This window comes from Sinohyriopsis cumingii, chromosome 17, assembly GCF_028554795.1.
Source record: "Sinohyriopsis cumingii isolate HCF-2022 chromosome 17, ASM2855479v2, whole genome shotgun sequence".
NCBI classification, from domain to species: Eukaryota; Metazoa; Mollusca; class Bivalvia; order Unionida; family Unionidae; genus Sinohyriopsis; species Sinohyriopsis cumingii.
In genome coordinates, this window is record NC_142977.1 from 22,147,341 (window position 1) to 22,165,400 (window position 18,060).

Genomic DNA, 18,060 nt, shown 5'->3' on the forward strand with positions numbered 1-18,060 from the left:
TTTCATTTAGGACCAACTACATGCTGGACAAAGACATTCTCACAAGCTTTCTTGGTCTACAACCGGTACAACAAAATAAAAATGGCTACCACAGTGCTGCTATTAAGTCCAAACTACTTGTTATCAAAGTCAAGTTGGAACTATGTAAATTTTATTATCACAAAACATTAAATAACTCCATAAATTTCATGCAAATAAACACAAAATGCCAAGCCTTTTACCAATAGTTGATTTTTATTATGTGGATTAACAAAACCTTAAACACATATAATGAAAAGGACTGTATTAAATATCGAAGAGATGAGAGTTTATAATGAACATATACCTAAGCTTACATGTATAATACCAACTGAAGATATTATTGATGACAAAGCAATTAAATGATGTTAATTATTCTGACAAAATATGTTCAGCTCCATGTCCATCACATATACCAAGTTTCTGGACAATTAATTAAATGTTGTTGGACAAGTTGCACACACATAAATTGTTATGATGACATTATGGCATGCACATATTCAAATATAAAAAAAAAAAATTCTGGCGTCAAGTTTCAACATCATCTCAAGATAGATGTAGTAAAAACCTCAAAAAGAAAATTGATTACATATCAACTAAATTGTACTGTGAACATCAGCTCATCTATCTAGCAATGCAACTTTCTTTTGTCCATGCCAAGTTACTTCTTCCCTAAAAGTGATTGAAAAGTATTGTTTGTGAAACAAAATGGAACAAGTTCAAGGAAATCAAAATCTATATTTAAAAAAAACAGGAAAACTCACAAAAATAATTTAATCAGATTGTCTACATATACATACAAATATGCCTACTTAACCTAATTGCTGCTTAAATAGCTTAAACATAAGTTTGTAAAAATACAAATCTGTAAAAAATTTAGAAATAAGGTCACAATCACTGGAGCCAATTCAGGTCTATTGATGCATTGATGGTATCTAAATATCGAATTGGGTTTGTTTTGGCCCAACAGTTTCTGAGCCATGTTATTTACAAGAATGTGTAACAGATGAACAATATAAAATCAATATGTCTCCCATGCTTGGGGGCTGGGGGTGGGTGACAGATGAACAATATAAAATCAATATGTCTCCCATGCTTGGGAGTGGGGGTGGGAACAAATACTACTTGCCCTTAAAATACAACTTTAATACATGAAATAGGAGTCAACAAAAAATACTTTCAGAACCTCAAATTCTATATGAAAGTAGGATCAAGTTTTAAAATGATTTTATTCGCAAATTGATAAAAACTACAGTGAAAATCAATTAAATATGCTAACATAGGCTATGATATTATCAAACCCATCCATTGCATGTTCATAAAATCTTTCCTGTATTTAGGAAATTAGTCACATTTTTTAACAGAAGAGGCAATCCCTATCCCAAAAAAGGCTGTTTCATCTAAGCCTACCACTTTAATTCACATTAAGCTGATTCAAGACGAACTAAATTCACAATCAGGAAGTTCTCAAACTCTCCTAAAGCACTTATAAGAAAATCCACACTGGAGCTTAAAATGAGCAGCCTGCATGTCATTTGTGCATTAACAGACTGCTCTTGTTCAGGACTTTTTTTGTGCATCATGTAGGGAAAAAAGTCCTTTAGTTATTTCGTGTGTGAAGGAATGAAAGGTAGATACATTACCCGAGATCAATAACAAGTATTTCAGGGTTAGAGGTGTAGGTTTTACAGATGCCGAGAAATATGAGTTGGATAGTCTTACAAATAGTGTTCAAAAATAATTAATTGCAAAATGTACTCCAAGTATCATGTAAAAGAAGATGCCCCACCACAACACTTGTTGGTTCCCAGTTGTTCTGACAAAATTTCTATGATTTGAAAAGGAAGGTAATTACAACATTAATAAATTCAATAAGTAATGCAAAATGGAACATCCTTGCAAATAACAAATAAATAAAAAATACACAAGAGTTATTCAACAAGAATAACACTCTAAGGGCTGAAAGGATTTACATGAATTCAAGACAAGCTCATTCTTCTTTTGAACTGCAGAGTGTTGAAGCCATCTCTGATATTCTTCAGCAGTAACACTATTTTCAAATCAGCTGCTGTGGGTGTCATAAATGCACCATTTTCATTAAAGACCAATATGACATAAGTATTCTGGTGGAAATGTCATTTTGAAATAACCTATTTTGGAAAAGTAACAACAGTAACAAGGTTTTCAAGATGGCTGCCATAATGGATATCAGATTGCCCCCCATGTCCATTTAGGATCAACTAGGCATCATAGTAAGTCTTTAGGCAAAAGCACAATACTAATATGACCAGCCATATATCAGTAGCCATAGTGATATTTTCAAGATGGTCAGTGTGGCAGCCATATTGGAAGTTAGATTGGGACCATTTTAGTCCAGGACCCACTATACATCCTATGAAGTCTTTCAGTGGAAAGTCAATGCTGACATGACCTTTCATTCAGGAGTAATGCTAGATTTTCAAGATGGCCATTGTGGTGCCCATATTGGAGTGCTATTTTCAAGATGGCCATTCAGGTGGCCATATTGGAGTGCTATTTTCAAGATGGCCATTCAGGTGACCATATTGGAGTGCTATTTTCAAGATGGCCATTGTGGTGCCCATATTGAGTGCTATTTTCAAGATGGCCATTCAGGTGGCCATATTGGAGTGCTATTTTCAAGATGGCCATTGTGGTGCCCATATTGGAGTGCTATTTTCAAGATGGCCATTCAGGTGGCCATATTGGAGCGCTATTTTTAAGATGGCCATTCAGGTGCCCATATTGGAGTGCTATTTTCAAGATGGCCATTCAGGTGCCCATATTGGAGTGCTATTTTCAAGATGGCCATTCAGGTGGCCATATTGGAGTGCTATTTTCAAGATGGCCATTCAGGTGACCATATTGGAGTGCTATTTTCAAGATGGCCATTCAGGTGGCCATATTGGAGTGCTATTTTCAAGATGGCCATTGTGGTGCCCATATTGGAGTGCTATTTTCAAGATGGCCATTCAGGTGGCCATATTGGAGTGCTATTTTCAAGATGGCCATTCAGGTGCCCATATTGGAGTGCTATTTTCATTTCGGGGCCAACAAGACCTCATAAAAAGTCATTTAGTAAAATCCCCATTTTGATATCACTGATTCAGGAGGAGTCACAATAACAAGATTTTCAAGATGGCCAGGTGGCCATATTGGATGTGCAACTTGCACCTATTTCCATTAAGACCAACTCGACGTTTATAATAAGTCTTCTGGTGCAAACTCCATGACACTATTTCCATTCCTTCAGGAGGAATAACAATAACATGGTTTTCAAAATGGCTACCATTGTAGGAATATTGGAACCCAGATCAGCACCATTTTAATTTAGGCCCAACTAGACATCATAACAAGTCTTTAAGTGACAATCCCATCTTGATATGTCTATATACTCAAAGGTAGTAGTGATAAGAAGATTTTAAAACTGCCACCGTGGCAGCCATATTGGACATCAGATTAGCACCAATTTCATTTAGGACAAACCTGACATCATAAAGACTTTTGGAAAAACTCTTCTACTTGCCCTGTATATATTATTTTATCAAGTTCAAAAAGTTATTAAAACGTACTATTCTATATGAAAGTCTAGTCAAGTTATAAGAATGTTTACTTACACAAACAAACTCTTGTCTCAAGCCATCAAACACTGGAATCCTTTTAAACGCAGTCAAAAATGCTTAGAATTAGTGAAGAAACTTAGGACATTGATCAATATCTACCAACTATAATTTAGTCTTTCTCCTCAACACTCAAATCATACCATTCAATACATAGTCAAGTGAAAGAATGGATGATCGTCTCCAACCTCAGATGACTCCAATAAATTGTGCAGTTGGAAAGGCAGTTGAAATAAGCAGATTTGCCTGTCATCCATTTTAGTGTGCAATCGTGGAATGTTAGCTAATTTCTAATAACTCTGCACTGAAACTTCAACTGAATATGCTAAAATTAACCATATTTTTAAGCCCTACCTTTATATATTCATTAAATTCCTGCTGTATTTAAATACATATCCCCATTCCTTTCAGATTAAGGTGCAAATCCCTTGCGCACACATATCTCCAATTTTTTATTTCTAGGAACCCCCCCCCCCATTTCATCTAAGCCTTTTTTACTTTTTACATCAAGCATCAAGACACTAAATTCACTTTCTCCTAAAGATGTTCCCTTTCCTTTTGACTCTTTCAAATGGCCTTTCTTCAGGCTAGGTGGAAGTTGCTGAAGGTTGCTCCACTTTCTCGTCCTCCTGTTCAGCTCCTCCTTCTACAACAACAGGTTTGTCATCGATACTAACTGAAAAATAAATCAAATGATGGAAACTGACTAATCTGAACAATCAAGACAATAATCACTCTGATAAAAAGGGCAAAGTGAATTAATGAAGTTTAATTAAATTTGACTAGAGTCTTTTGACCAGCCATGGGATACAGAAAAGCTCTCAAACTCTCCTTAATTTCTTAGAATAAAAACAGACTCCTTTATAAAATCCTGCAATAGCATGACCACAAAACTGCATCATGAAAATGATTTATATGTTTCCCAAACCAAAATCTCCTTGTCAGCTTTCTTGGTAAAATCCATCAAGGTTGACACATATGAAAACATGATGCAAGTGTAGGGCTGAGAGTGTGTGAAGATATTTCAACTGAAGGAATAGCACCTGTCAACTCACAGATTAACCACTAGCCATTTTCATTTAGGACCAAAAATATATGATTCTGGACCAACAAGACATCCTAAGAAGTCTTCTAGTGGAAACCTGGGATTTTGGACAAAACACCCTGGACAAAAATGTCCCAGACAATAACCTCCTCAGAAAATACCCTCCCTTTGGGACAAAAGCCCCCATGACAATAATACCTAGGACTAAAACAACACATCAAAACTCGTATCAGCTGATATACAAGCTATTTCAAATACATCTAAACAGGAAAAGGTAAAATATTTAGGTTCAGTGCTGATATTCAATATGACATGTTTAAAAGCTACTGGTAAAAGGTCTTCAAACAGCTTCATACATAAGCTTATTATTATTATTATTATTATATATATATATATATATATATATATATATATATATATATATATATATATATATATATATGCAGTGCACTGCAATCAGCACATTGCTTTACTGGGGGGTCAGTAGTACCCAGAAAGCATCTGCATGATGACTTCTTGTACTATTCTTTCTGTGTGATGAATAAAAATTTCCAGATATTAGGATGACAGCAACCCATGTTACTTGGGACATGCCTATGCCAGCCCTCAGTGTGACTATTGTCAAAAGCCTTTGTGCACATGGAACTACAATGGTGTAGTGACCCAAAGCACTGATTTAATTACTGATGATAACAAAAGGTACAGGGTATCTGGCTCAGGCTAGTAGGGGCCCATCAGAAACAGTCATGTCCACCAAATCAATGAATAATCCAGAATTATACCAAACAATGTGGTTTAATATTTACATTGTTGTTGATAAATGATCAATGCATTGTGCAGTGACAATTCTAAACAATAGTATCTGCACCACAGAAATGGCAGAAATTAGATGATGACCACCGAGTCCAGAGAGCATTTGTCCAGGGGTTTATTGTCCAAGGAGGTAAATTCTCAGGGGTTATTGCCTGGGAGGGAAGGGAGTATGATGAGAAGTCCTGGGGCTTTTCATCTTATTTTTGGAAACATTATATTGATATCACTTTCTGTCTTGGAAGAGTAACAGCATTTAGAATTTCAAGATGGCTACCATGTTGGCCATATTGGAAACCAGATTGGTATTATTTCCATTTGTGAAAAACAAGACACCTAAAGAAATCTTTTGGTGAATCCACACTAACGTTATGACCAACCATCCTGGTGAAGTGGTCATGAAAAGATTGTCAAAGTGGACATTGTGAGAGCCATATTGGATTTCAGACTGGCACCATTTGCATTTTTGTACCAAACAGACATCATACAAGTCTTTCAGTGACACAACATGTTTAGATGACATTCATTCAAGAGTAGGGATACAATTTACAAGATGTCCACTGTGGTGCCCATACTGGATGTTTGAGTAGCACAATATTCTTACAGGACCAACCAGACATTATAAGAAGTCACTGAGTAAAAATTGCATTGTGATATGACCATGCTGTCAATAACTAGGTTTCAAAGCAAGCTATTGTGGCAATCAGAGTGGATGTGCAAGCAGTGTCATTTTTATTTAGGAACATCTAGACTTCATAAAAGGTCTTATGGCAAATACCCCCTGGCAACATTACCTTCATTCAGGAACAATAGCAATAAAAAGACTTGTAAGATGGCTGCTATAGAGGTCATTTCATACAATATCAGACCACCACCATTATTCATTTAGATCCAACTAGACACCTGTTAAGTTTTCAGTGACAACCCATGTTGATATGACCATCCATACAGGAGTAGCAATAGCAAGGTTTTCAAAATCATCACTATAATGGCCATGTTGGATGACAAACAGCACTAGTTTCATTTAGGACCAACCAGACAATATAATAAGTCATTCTGTGAAAACCCCATGTTGATATGGCCATCCATTCAGAAGGATTAGTGATAATATGATTTTGAAGATAACCACTGTGGGGGCCATATTGGACATCAGGTCAGTACCATTTTCAAATAAAATCAAATAAATATCATAAGAAGTCATCTAGTGAATTGCCCATGTCAATATGACTTTCTGTTCAGGAGTAGTGATAACCAGACCCTCCATCATGGCTACCGTGCTAGCCATTTTGTACGTCCCAGAGTCACCATTATTTTTTACGGATCAGCTCGACAATGGGATGATTGTGTGAGTCAATTTTCTTTGCAGTCCTCATTGCGGTTTAGGAGACGCAGCAATAGTTGTTGTTGTAGTGTTTTACGCCATTTTTCAGCACACGATAGGCTATACATGGCAGCCAGTATTAATGGTGGAGGAAGAACCTGAGAAAACCCCCGTAAAGAACCACCGACCCACAAGAAGCTACTGGCAAGCTTTCTCACATACCCACATTGGCCGAATCTGAGACTCGAACCCACGCAGACAGAGGTGAGATGGCAGTGATCCCTAATGGAGAATGTTTTAGAACACTCGGGGCCCCAGCAGCAAAAGTAAACTTGTGACAACAAACACATGACACATGGACATCAGAACATCCATTCAATTCTTCTGGTCAATGACAGGTAGAGCTAAAACCACTTTAAATAACACAGCTTATCGAGTACCTTATAAATTCACTTATAAGTCGAGTCAAATTAAAAACAACCAAGATCCTGATCTGCAGTATCATAATGCACCTACAGATTAGTGTCTATATCGTTTGTTCTATGGATTACTCCTAACAATCTACACAGAACCAGATCTGATGGCACATTATGCATTGGCAGATTTGGGTCTGTGCAATTTGCACTTTTGTGGGTATATATGGTACCCAGAGATGTTTGAAAAGTGAGAAACATAGAAAGAAAAGAGAGGATATTGTGCATGGCAGAAGTGCTGAAGGCATCAGAGTAGGACTATCTTTCACTTGTTCAAGACTCTAATTATTAACTTGAGAGAGCATTTGTCTTAGACTTGGGAACTAGCACCATAAAAAAAGACAGCAAAGTAATAATATCAGGTGTTGAATTCCTGCAACCAAAACTAAGTTTCAGAATGTTTACAACATGTACTAACATATTGTACATATACCTTTATATACACATGAACAACAGCACTTAGCTAAACAAACACCATCAAACAAACACCATCAGGAAACACTGATTTAAGTATGTGCAGATTAGAAAATTTCTTTAAGTACAGGTAGCAATACAATATCTGATAATTTTAATACAAAAAGGGTTGGTTTTTTTCGAAGACAAATCTGGATACACTTTATGCTGGAGCACATGTTGCAGAGATCAACTATTCTACATATATTCCATGATAAGAAAATGGCCAACAGTGGTATGGCCAGATTACAATGCTTCGTTTCTTTTTCTCAGAACGGTATAGTATTTATTGTAATGCTCCGAGTACATCAAGTTACATGACTCTGCAGCCACAATGTATTAAAAAGTGTATATGAATAACCATTAATCGATTGTTACTCAATCTGCACTTCAATTAATTAAAATCTAATGAAAGATACAATAGTCATTTTGCTGCTTAGAAATTATCTTTGTAAATTATTGCCAAAAGTGAAAATTTACAGTCATACAGAAGATAAAGCTAAAATCAAAATCTGATTCGAGCTCCACCAAAATGACAGGACTCGACAAAGACGGATGCAAAGTACATAAGGTAGGACAAGAGTTGGACAAGTAAATATTTATTTCAGAAGAAAACTTAAAACTACAATGCAAGTACCTGTGGTAGTATGTTTGCATTTTCATGCATAAAGAGGAAAGCATAACAAATTTTTACAAATTCTTTTTTTTTATTACTCTATTTGTTTTTCTTGCAGAGGCCAATGGAACACACATTTCCATTTCTGGAATGAACACTGCTAAGATGAAAAGCGTACTTATATCATAATAAAAACCCGTCATAAATTAAATCACCTGCATACAATTCCGATTAAAGGGAAATAACATTCCTGTCTCATTTTATGTGCTTACTCTCAAGCAATCACTCTTGTTGAAAAGTAATAAACAGAAAGGTTTATATTACCATCTTTATTCTTTCTGACTGCAACATTCAAGCGGCATGACCAAACCGTATGGTCTTGATCATCAGTGGTCAATTCCTCTGTAACAACTTCAATCGAGCCATCTAGTGGACCTATAATAAACAATAAAGTCTATTAAAGTGATGCAGACTTTAAAATGTTCTTTCATAAATGTTCAACTTTGTATTTACTAAACATATCTGAAAATAAATCATAACTGATGATTTCTATTTTACTAAATACACAAATTTTTTAATGATAAAATATAACCAGATCATACTATCATTGGGCATGTCCATTATCTCACAGATTTAGGCATCTCACCACCCCCACCCCCAAAAAGGCACTAAAACTGTATTTGATTAGATTAGCAACAGTGGCGCTCGTAAGTCTTCTTTTAAAAAGGCAGTTAGACAAGAGTAGTTTCCCCTTGCAAACATGGATTGGTATCAAAAACACGTCATCCATGTAATGATGCATGCTCTACTGGTTTGTAACTACAGGGATTATTATAATATATCACCATCTTGATATTTCTGCATCAATAAATGTACTACTGCAGGAGTGTCTCAATACATATTTGGTATTGTAATGGTCACAAGACATATTTGGTATTGTAATGGTCACAAGACATATTTGGTATTGTAATGGTCACAAGACATATTTGGTATTGTAATGGTCACAATACATATTTGGTATTGTAATGGTCACAAGACATATTTGGTATTGTAATGGTCACAAGACATCATTTTTGTAGCTCTTTAAGGTTATGTACCATGATATATATAAGATGGGTGGAAAATTCAGAGTTTTATATTTCCAAACTAGAACCATTAAAGATTTCAGCTCAATTCTTTTGCTTATTATTATCCATCTACTAGATTTTAGTTATCATACTGGTTCCTCTACACAACACAAAAAACAGCAATTTCAGTGACAAAACACCAGAATCCTTTTTTTGACATGTTTATGTAAAATGATCCGAAAATCATACACTGAAAATTTCTATTTTTTCTTACCAATTAAGGTATAACAATAACTTATACATATGATGCCAATACAAAAAACTTACAATCCCGAATGCTCTTAAGTGAAATGGGCAGAAGACATCTTATATTCATCTGTATCTGCCTTAAAATCCAAATCTTCTTGATAGAGAATTCATTGTATTTAAATATTCATTCTGTTGATAGAGTATTCATTGTATTTAAATATTCATTCTGTTGATAGAGTATTCATTGTATTTAAATATTCATTCTGTTGATAGAGTATTCATTGTATTGAAAAAGTATTCATTCTGTTGAAAGAGTAATTAATGTATTGATTGGGTATTCATTCCGTTCATAGCATATTCACTGTATTGATATTATATTCATTCTATTGATAGTGTTCAGTGTATTGATGTAATATTCATCATGCTGATAGATTCATTCTGATAGATTATACATTGTATTGATAGATTATACATTGTAGTGATAGAGCATTCATTGTATTGATAGAGTATTCATTGTATTGATAGAGTATTCATTCTGTTGATAGAGTATTCATTGTATTGATAGATTATATATTGTATTGATAGAGCATTCATTGTATTGACAGAGTATTCACTGTATCGATAGAGTATTCATTCTGATGATAGAGTGAATAGTGGGAATGAATGTATTGTTTTTGGACAATAACTAGTAGGTCAAAAGAGGAAAATAATTGATAGATTTAGCTGTTTGAGAAGTGGAGGAAACAAATTGTCAAGATCAAAATAATAAATGACTAAATAAGAAAACTGATAAATTAAAGATGAATGATGGATGAAATAAAGTAATAGTGAGTTGCATCTGTAAAGATTGGATAACTGCTGACCAGTTTTGAAATCCGTCAGCTGTCTGGAAATAGTTCAGAGTTCAGGTTTCAAAACCACATGTTAGTAGCAATGCCATATGCATTATCAGACAAATGTTAGATTCATGGAATATATGTAATATTGCTATAAGCTTACAATATCAACACAAGAACAGACATTATACGCAAAAATGTATGATCGAGGTAGAAGTCTATATCATGATAGGTACTGTATGATCACTCCTGTATCACAACATGTATTGCACTGACTCCTATCATGGTATGTATTGTATAAAGTATTGTTATATATCTTGTTTCATGACCAAAAGTACTGCTCCAGAGCCCACATTTAATTAGGAAGGCAATACCGAAGAAGACCATGTTACCTTCAAAAAAAGAGTACCATGAATGACAGATTATATGCCTGCCCCATGATTAATAATCCCCTATGGTGGTAACATTAATTTTTGTGCAGATACCCCTTATCTCCATTCAGTTGCAGTGATCTTAACCTTGGTCCTTTTAAAGTCAAGAGGCTCATTCCATACCCTAGTGCAGGCTCTCAGCAATGTTTGGTCCAAATATTTTACATATAAATGTTATTATGCAGAAACTATCTTTATATTTCGATCACAGTGTTCTTGACCTTTGAACATTAAAGCCCTAACCTGACATCATTCTTCTATGTTCATATTTGCGAGCCATCCACAAGCACTGGTCAACACAGATAGCGAACTCCAAATTTTCTTCTTCAAGTGAGGGACCTTGACCTTTGACACCAATAACAATTGGGTTTCCTTAATCCAAGTGCAAGCCATCCTCAAAGTATGGTAAGTGTTGATGGAAGAAAACTAAAGATATTCTTCAGAAAACATATTTCTACTTTCTCTCAAAGCGGCCTTGACCGTCAACCTTTTGAACCATAAATTGACAGAACATGATTACCTATTCAGAGGGTGTAGCAAACAACATTAGAATTTCAAGATGGCTGCCATGGTGGCCATACTTATGTCAGATTTCCATTTATGACTAGCAAGACATTGTAAGAAGTCTTTCTGTGAAAACCCCATGCCAATATAATCATTTAGGAGAAGCAGGAATAACATATTCAAGATGCCACTGTACCTTCCATATTGGATGTTTGGCCCCATTTACATTTCGGATAAATAAGACTTAGCAAGTCTTCTGGAGAAAACCACCAGTCTATATGACTTTCTGTTCTGAAGACATAGCACTAACATTGTTTTCAAATCAAGATATTATCTTTTAGGACTATGTAAGAAAGCTTTTAGTGAAAACCGACATGTTGATATAACCATCCATTCAGGAGAAAAAGCAATAACAAGATTGTTAAGCCGGCTGCTACGACAGCTTTACTGGATGTTTGAGCAGCACCATTTTCATTCAGACCAACTAGACCCCGAGATGACTGCATATGCAATCCTCCAAGTAGTTTAGGGAGCAGTGATTACATGTGCTATTAGATGGACATATGTTGGATGATGGACGATGGACAGTAAGCCATCCCATAAGCTCTTATGGTCTGTGACCAATGGAGTTACACATTGATTACTTTCGTCTATTCATTACCCAATTTATAATACATCAGATGAATATGTACAAGGAAGATGGAGGTGAATTTCCCTAACCAAACAAGGTACTGACTCTAGTCTCCTAACATGTATGAAGCAGCTTCAGTATGAATGAAGTATGGACTAGGATTAGCAACTGGAAAACAGAAATGTGGGTAAAGTGAGAGTAACACAAGTTGTTCGCTTGCAAACAAAGTGAAAGTGGAATGATGAATGTTATTATCTGGGTTGAAAATTTCAGGATGGAAAAGTAATTTGAAAATATGAAGAAATTTTTGGAGATGTTTGAATATAAATAATTATCTGATTATGGCTGTAATTTATGCGATGAAAGTGTGGCTTCATCCATTAATTGTCCCGAGATGGGGCTATAAACCTCGTCTCAAACATGTCTCTATCCAAGGATGCAGGTCTAAAGATGGGAGAACCAGATTTCATGAAATTTACTATGAAGAGGGGCAGAGAAAGGTTATTTGAGAATTAGAGAATACAAAACATTTTTCTGCTCATGTATAAGGAGAATCTGTATGCTAAAAGGTGGAACTAAATCTGGTTTCTGAGTGTACCAGGTTTGGTATTTGGGCAAGAGATGACATTATGTGTAGTTTTAGATAGATCAATGCACAGAAGACTCAGACTTCTCTTGATATTGCTGTCTTAAGGAAACAAGACTGTGCTATTGAGTGTGATCTTTGCAAACAAAGTGTGCAAGAAGAGTCTTCTGCAAGTGGTGCACTTTCAGAACAGGCAAAACAGATTGTGTCTGAGACTGAACAAAGACTAGTAGTCAATCCATGTTGGAGCGCAGTTATGCATTTTCCGTGTATATCACCAACTGTGCAAGACTGGAAGTAGGCATCCAGGACTGGAATCCATCATAACCAATACCATGTCATGATGCTTTTTTGACATGTAGTCTTGTACACAAAAAAAATTTAATATTTATAACTCTTGTATCAGACAAATATGTTCCATGAGATTTGATTCATTGGCTTTGAAGCTGGGACTGTAAACATTATCTTCTACAGCCCCTAATTATCCTCTGTGCCACGTCTCCTGACTATGTATAAGAGAATGCCAAATTCCATTTGGGATGGAAACAGAATTTACTAAATGGATATCCTAAATCAAACTAGCAGAAAATGAGAAAATCAACCTAAAATAAAATGTTTCTACTTTGACTCCCATATAAAAATATTTCTGTGTTTACATGTATATTAAAAATTTAGAATCATTATGACCTTCAATGCTAAATTGTGCTGAACTCTCCGGGATAACACAAAGACTGTTAGCTAGATCATCACTTCCACTGTTCTTTAAAGCAAGCACAAGAGCTGCAAGTGCTGCGTTGCCTTTTTCCAAAACGTTACTGAGGAAGTCAGCTGCCCTTGCTCTTCTTCTATTAATTGTTTTGAGGTTTTTGAAAAAACTTCTGTCCCAGATTCCTTCGGCTACAAACGTGTCCTGGAATTGCAGTGGCTCAATTTCTTCCAGTAAGTAACCATACTGAAGTAACAGATTTTGTCTAATCACTTGTGGGTCATCTGTGTCCGTGAAACTATCAGGCAGCCTCAGAAGATCTTTTTCAACACTCGGTGTAACATCAATGTGCTGTCCATCTGCAACTAAATATAAATCACACGATGAAAATATATTATTTCATATAAAAGTTAAAAAAGAAATGATTTCTAGAATTTAATTTGATCATGTTTGTATACAAAGGGGTTAAGAAGTTTCATACAAGTTAATTCAGAAATACATGGATTATGGAACATCTTCAAAGTGACAAAAGACAATTCATTAGTTGAATGAAGACAAAAATGCTGAACAACACTTTTAACATTAAAACCAACAGTTCTCTTTATTTGCCATGATTAGTTAAAAGGCATCAAAGCAACAATATACTCGAACCTAATTATAACCAATGCTGAATGTTTAATCTTAATTTGTCCATGATGATTGATGCATAAAATGATCAATATGAAAAGGCGTAAAAGAAACAAAAATAAATTTAAGTTACTGCACATTATATTTGCAGTAATGATTTTCAAAAATAATTTTCTCAGCTTTGTCACCTGTACTGATATATGAGACCAATGTCAGAGGTCTAATCCCACCAATGTTCTAATGTTAAATTCATGACTATAGACATATTTTTAGTATTGGCAATACCTTCAGGCATCGAGTTTTTGTCATAACAATGGACTTTTATGGATATGGTAATTTCACCCTCAGGAAGAGATTCAAATATGTCCTTTTTCTTTAATAAATCTAGCACAAAGTTTTTCATCCCGCCATGCTGACAGAAAAATGCTAGCGTCTCTTTTGTACACTTGCTGAGTGGTCGAAGATATACAATAACACTTCCACGTTCTGACTTCAGACTTTCTGATCTCATGTCATAATGAAAAACTATACGACCTCTGTCAAAGTAACCTCTAGTTTTCGTCTCCGTGTCATGCACTGTGTTTCCATCTTTTAACAGCTCCAGCTTCAGGGTATAGTAGGCCATATTTGGTACTGGTTCTGAAACATAATCTGAATCATTAAAAACTCTTTGAAATATAGCTTTTTTGTCGTGTGTAAAACAGATTTCAATTGTGTAATGCCTGTGTAATGCCCAACGGCTATTAATGCATTACTATATCTTTTATCTCCCATGTCAAAGGACATCATTCATTTATCCAATTAGCAATTGGAGGCCTATAATCAAAGATAACATTACTTCAGTCTCACACCTTACAATTAGAATATAGTTCTCCTGGGACTGAAACTGAAAAACATCACAGCAGGAGAGGAAGGAGGGAATTGTGCAATACCATCAGTCAGTACTACGTAATTGAAATTCATTTTACCTCACAAAAAGATACATTTGAATAGCACTAGTACAGTACCTTCTATTACTCTATTGTAAATTGCCAGCCCAGTGGGAGTCGTATGGCCTAAGATGAGCAATCAAGTGAACTTACCATTCTTGACAGTAGGATGTTCTATTGCTAACTGAAGGTTAGTCTGAAAATTTATTGGACTCATCCAAAGCAGTCTTACTCTCATGTACCATGAATAAATATGTACAATGAGAAAGTGGAGCAAGACTACCAGAAAGCATCTTTCATTGCATTATTTTTTTAAAAATGGCACCAAGAGTTACCTTGCATTACACTACGCAGTAAGAGCTTACTTGGACTAGACAGGCGGTGAGCAAGATAAAACTTGCAAGGGAAGATATCAGACACTCCTGCCTCCTTGAGTCTTCCAACCTATGGGAGAAATAGGGTGGTGGTAACAAGACATCACACTGGAGAAGTCTTCCAAGTTGACTTACAGGCTGATTTAGACCAAACCCCTGCCTGATTTAGACCAAACCCCAGTCTGATTTAGACCAAACTCCAGCCTGATTTAGACCAAACCCCAGCCTGATTTAGGTGGCGCTCTACAGTTTCATATTTTGCATAGGGTTAGGATTTTAAAGAAAAAAAATTTCCCCGGCTTTCCTCACTGATTATACTGGCTATTTAAAAAAGACCTTGTATATCTTAGGTATAATTCAAAGAACCTTTAATTCCCTTTATTTTGGTGTATGATTGATGGGTGTACTATGGGTTATAGAGTATACAGCTTGGCTTTACTTCAGATGTACACCTTTCAAAAAAGTGCTAGCTCTACTTGGTCATTTTCACTTACTGAACTTCAGAGGTAAATTGTACAAAAAAAAGAGCCAATAACTTTTTTACATTTTATATATTTGGTAATTCATTCATTGCACTTTCAGAAGCTGGTATTGTCTACTCTGGCAAAATTCATTTTCCCTATTTTAATAGCTGCTATGTATAGTGTACTTTTGACTAATTCAGGCTGATTTTTTAACACAAGGGAGCAGTCATTTTAGTCAGCAGTGTGCTTAAATCATGTAAAATTTCCAAAAGTACAATATTCGAAGAAATTTCATCCACATTACATTAATGTAGCATATAGGTATGCCAACATTCACTCCACTGTGCATGTTTTAAATGCAAACTACTTCACCTTACATACATCACTCTCTCAAAAGTACATATTAACTGGTGAGCACCCACTTAGACCAAACCCCAGTCTGATTTAGACCAAACCCCTGCCTGATTTTAACCAAACCCCAGCATGATTTAGACCAAACTCCATCCTAATTTAGACCAAACCCCTGCCTGATTTAGACCAAACCCCTGCCTGATTTAGACCAAACCTCAGCCTGATTCAGACCAAACTCCAGCCTGATTTAGACCAAACCCCTGCCTGATTTAGACCAAACTCCAGCCTGATTTAGACCAAAACCCTGCCTGATTCAGACCAAACCCCAACCTGATTCAGACCATGTAAAATATCATATAATGAAGGCAAATAACAGAACACGTTTTATTTTGGCAGATATTCCTGTTTTTCAAACATAGTTATTACTGCATAATTTAGATCCCTGAAGGACCTGGGTCTTATTATTAGTATTCAATAATATGAGCAAGTGATAGCATGCTACACACAGAAACAAGTGCCCAATGAAGGGACTGATGCTATACTGGCAAAAAGAATTTCCTTTTAACAGACAAGTACTGAAACAACATCTGATGCCCTTCAGCTGTAACAAGAGATTTACATTAACTGCAGTGGTGCACCTGTCAACTCAGCACCGTTTTCATTTGGGACAAAGTACACATGATTAGAAGTCTTTTAGTGAAAAATCCATGACAATATGATCAGGATTCGTAATTGACAAGAAGATTTTAAGACCGTTGCCATGGTATATGGGTATCATTTTCATTTATGACCAATTAGGTATCATAAGAAGTGAACTGGTGAAAATGCCATGTCGCTACAGCATCCATCAGAGATAACGATATCTTTAAGATATGACGTTCCATTCAGGAGTAGTAGTAGTAATAACAGGATTTTCAAGATGACTGCTATTGTCATCAAATTAGACATCAGATCGACACCATTTTCTTTTAAGACAAACAGGATATATTAAAAAGTATTCGATTAAAAGCCCACTTCAATATGATTTTCTATTAAAGTAGAGATGCAATTACAAGATTTTAAAGATGGCTGCATTGTGCACCAACAAGTCGACAAAAACGGTTGGCATGTGAAACTATGCTAATTGGTGTCAATGTCTTCAGTTCCAGCACATTGAAAGCCTTGACAGGAAGACAGATGCATGTCCATGCTGAAATCCCCACCAAGGAGGCACACAAATCCAAAGCAGGAGTCTTAAAAGTAGAGGCCGACCGAAACTAAATTTCTGGTTTCGGCCGAAAACGAAACCAGACCAAAAGTTATAAATTGACTTTCGGCCGAAACCGAAGCCGAAACCGCAAGTTTGACTACACCTTCGGCCGAAATCGAAAGATAAACCGAAGTTGCCGAACACAAGATTTATTAAATAGGCCTGGGTCATGATGCATTGCTACACTTCAACAACTGAGTAGGGTAACATGTCAACAACGATCAAGTCCATGATGCACTTATCAATTCTCTGAACTGCAACGTGGTGATCAGGCCAGACCATTCTGCTCTCGACCATTGATGTCAAGGATGTCTGCACAAAATTTGGTAATGCATGTTTAGTCGCTTTCTCTTCCATCATCATCTTTTTCGAGGCACGCTCTGCTCCGTCGTTCATGGACCTCTTGAGATACGTACCATGGAGCTCCTTGTGGCAGCTGGCCAGATGACCTTTCAAGCCTGAAACTGTCTGAAGTCTTGGTTTATCACTGCCAAGTGATAACAGTTTGTTGCATTCTTTGCACTGCGCCTTGCTTGCATCAGAATCGATTTTTGTGAAGTAATCCCTCACTGCATTTTTCGACATTCTTTGCGGTGGTTAACTATTCCGTTTATTATTAACTTCAATTTTCTACTTCACACAGATTAATTCACTACAGTTTAACTAACTGAAATTATCAATA

At 35.9% G+C, this 18,060-nt stretch overlaps 2 protein-coding genes across 5 annotated transcripts in view; one reads left to right on the forward strand and one right to left on the reverse strand.

The window, feature by feature from the left end:
• Nucleotides 1-214: 214 nt before the first annotated feature.
• Nucleotides 215-18,060, reverse strand: part of LOC149777916 (uncharacterized) — a 57,094-nt gene continuing 39,248 nt past the window's right edge. For all 4 annotated transcript variants that reach the window (XM_089939012.1, XM_089939013.1, XM_089939010.1 and 1 more), the window contains exons 6-9: nt 14,297-14,650; nt 13,366-13,749; nt 8,699-8,809; nt 215-4,332 (exon numbers count right to left, since the gene is read on the reverse strand). In XM_089939012.1, the coding sequence (XP_089795138.1) occupies nt 4,244-4,332; nt 8,699-8,809; nt 13,366-13,749; nt 14,297-14,650 (938 nt within the window). In that variant the 3' untranslated portion in view covers nt 215-4,243. The remainder of the gene's footprint in view (nt 4,333-8,698; nt 8,810-13,365; nt 13,750-14,296; nt 14,651-18,060) is intronic.
• Nucleotides 2,445-3,132, forward strand: LOC149777917 (uncharacterized). The gene is made up of 2 exons (XM_089940535.1): nt 2,445-2,573; nt 2,653-3,132. Exons 1-2 carry the CDS (start codon nt 2,445-2,447, stop codon nt 3,130-3,132), a joined length of 609 nt encoding a protein of 202 aa, XP_089796661.1.

Bases quoted from the DNA above. Each gene is read 5' to 3' on its own strand.
- LOC149777917 (XM_089940535.1), top strand. From the start codon at position 2,445: ATGACCTTTCATTCAGGAGTAATGCTAGATTTTCAAGATGGCCATTGT. The intron at 2,574-2,652 runs GTGACCATATTG...ATGGCCATTCAG, and splicing joins TTTTCAAGATGGCCATTCAG to GTGGCCATATTGGAGTGCTA.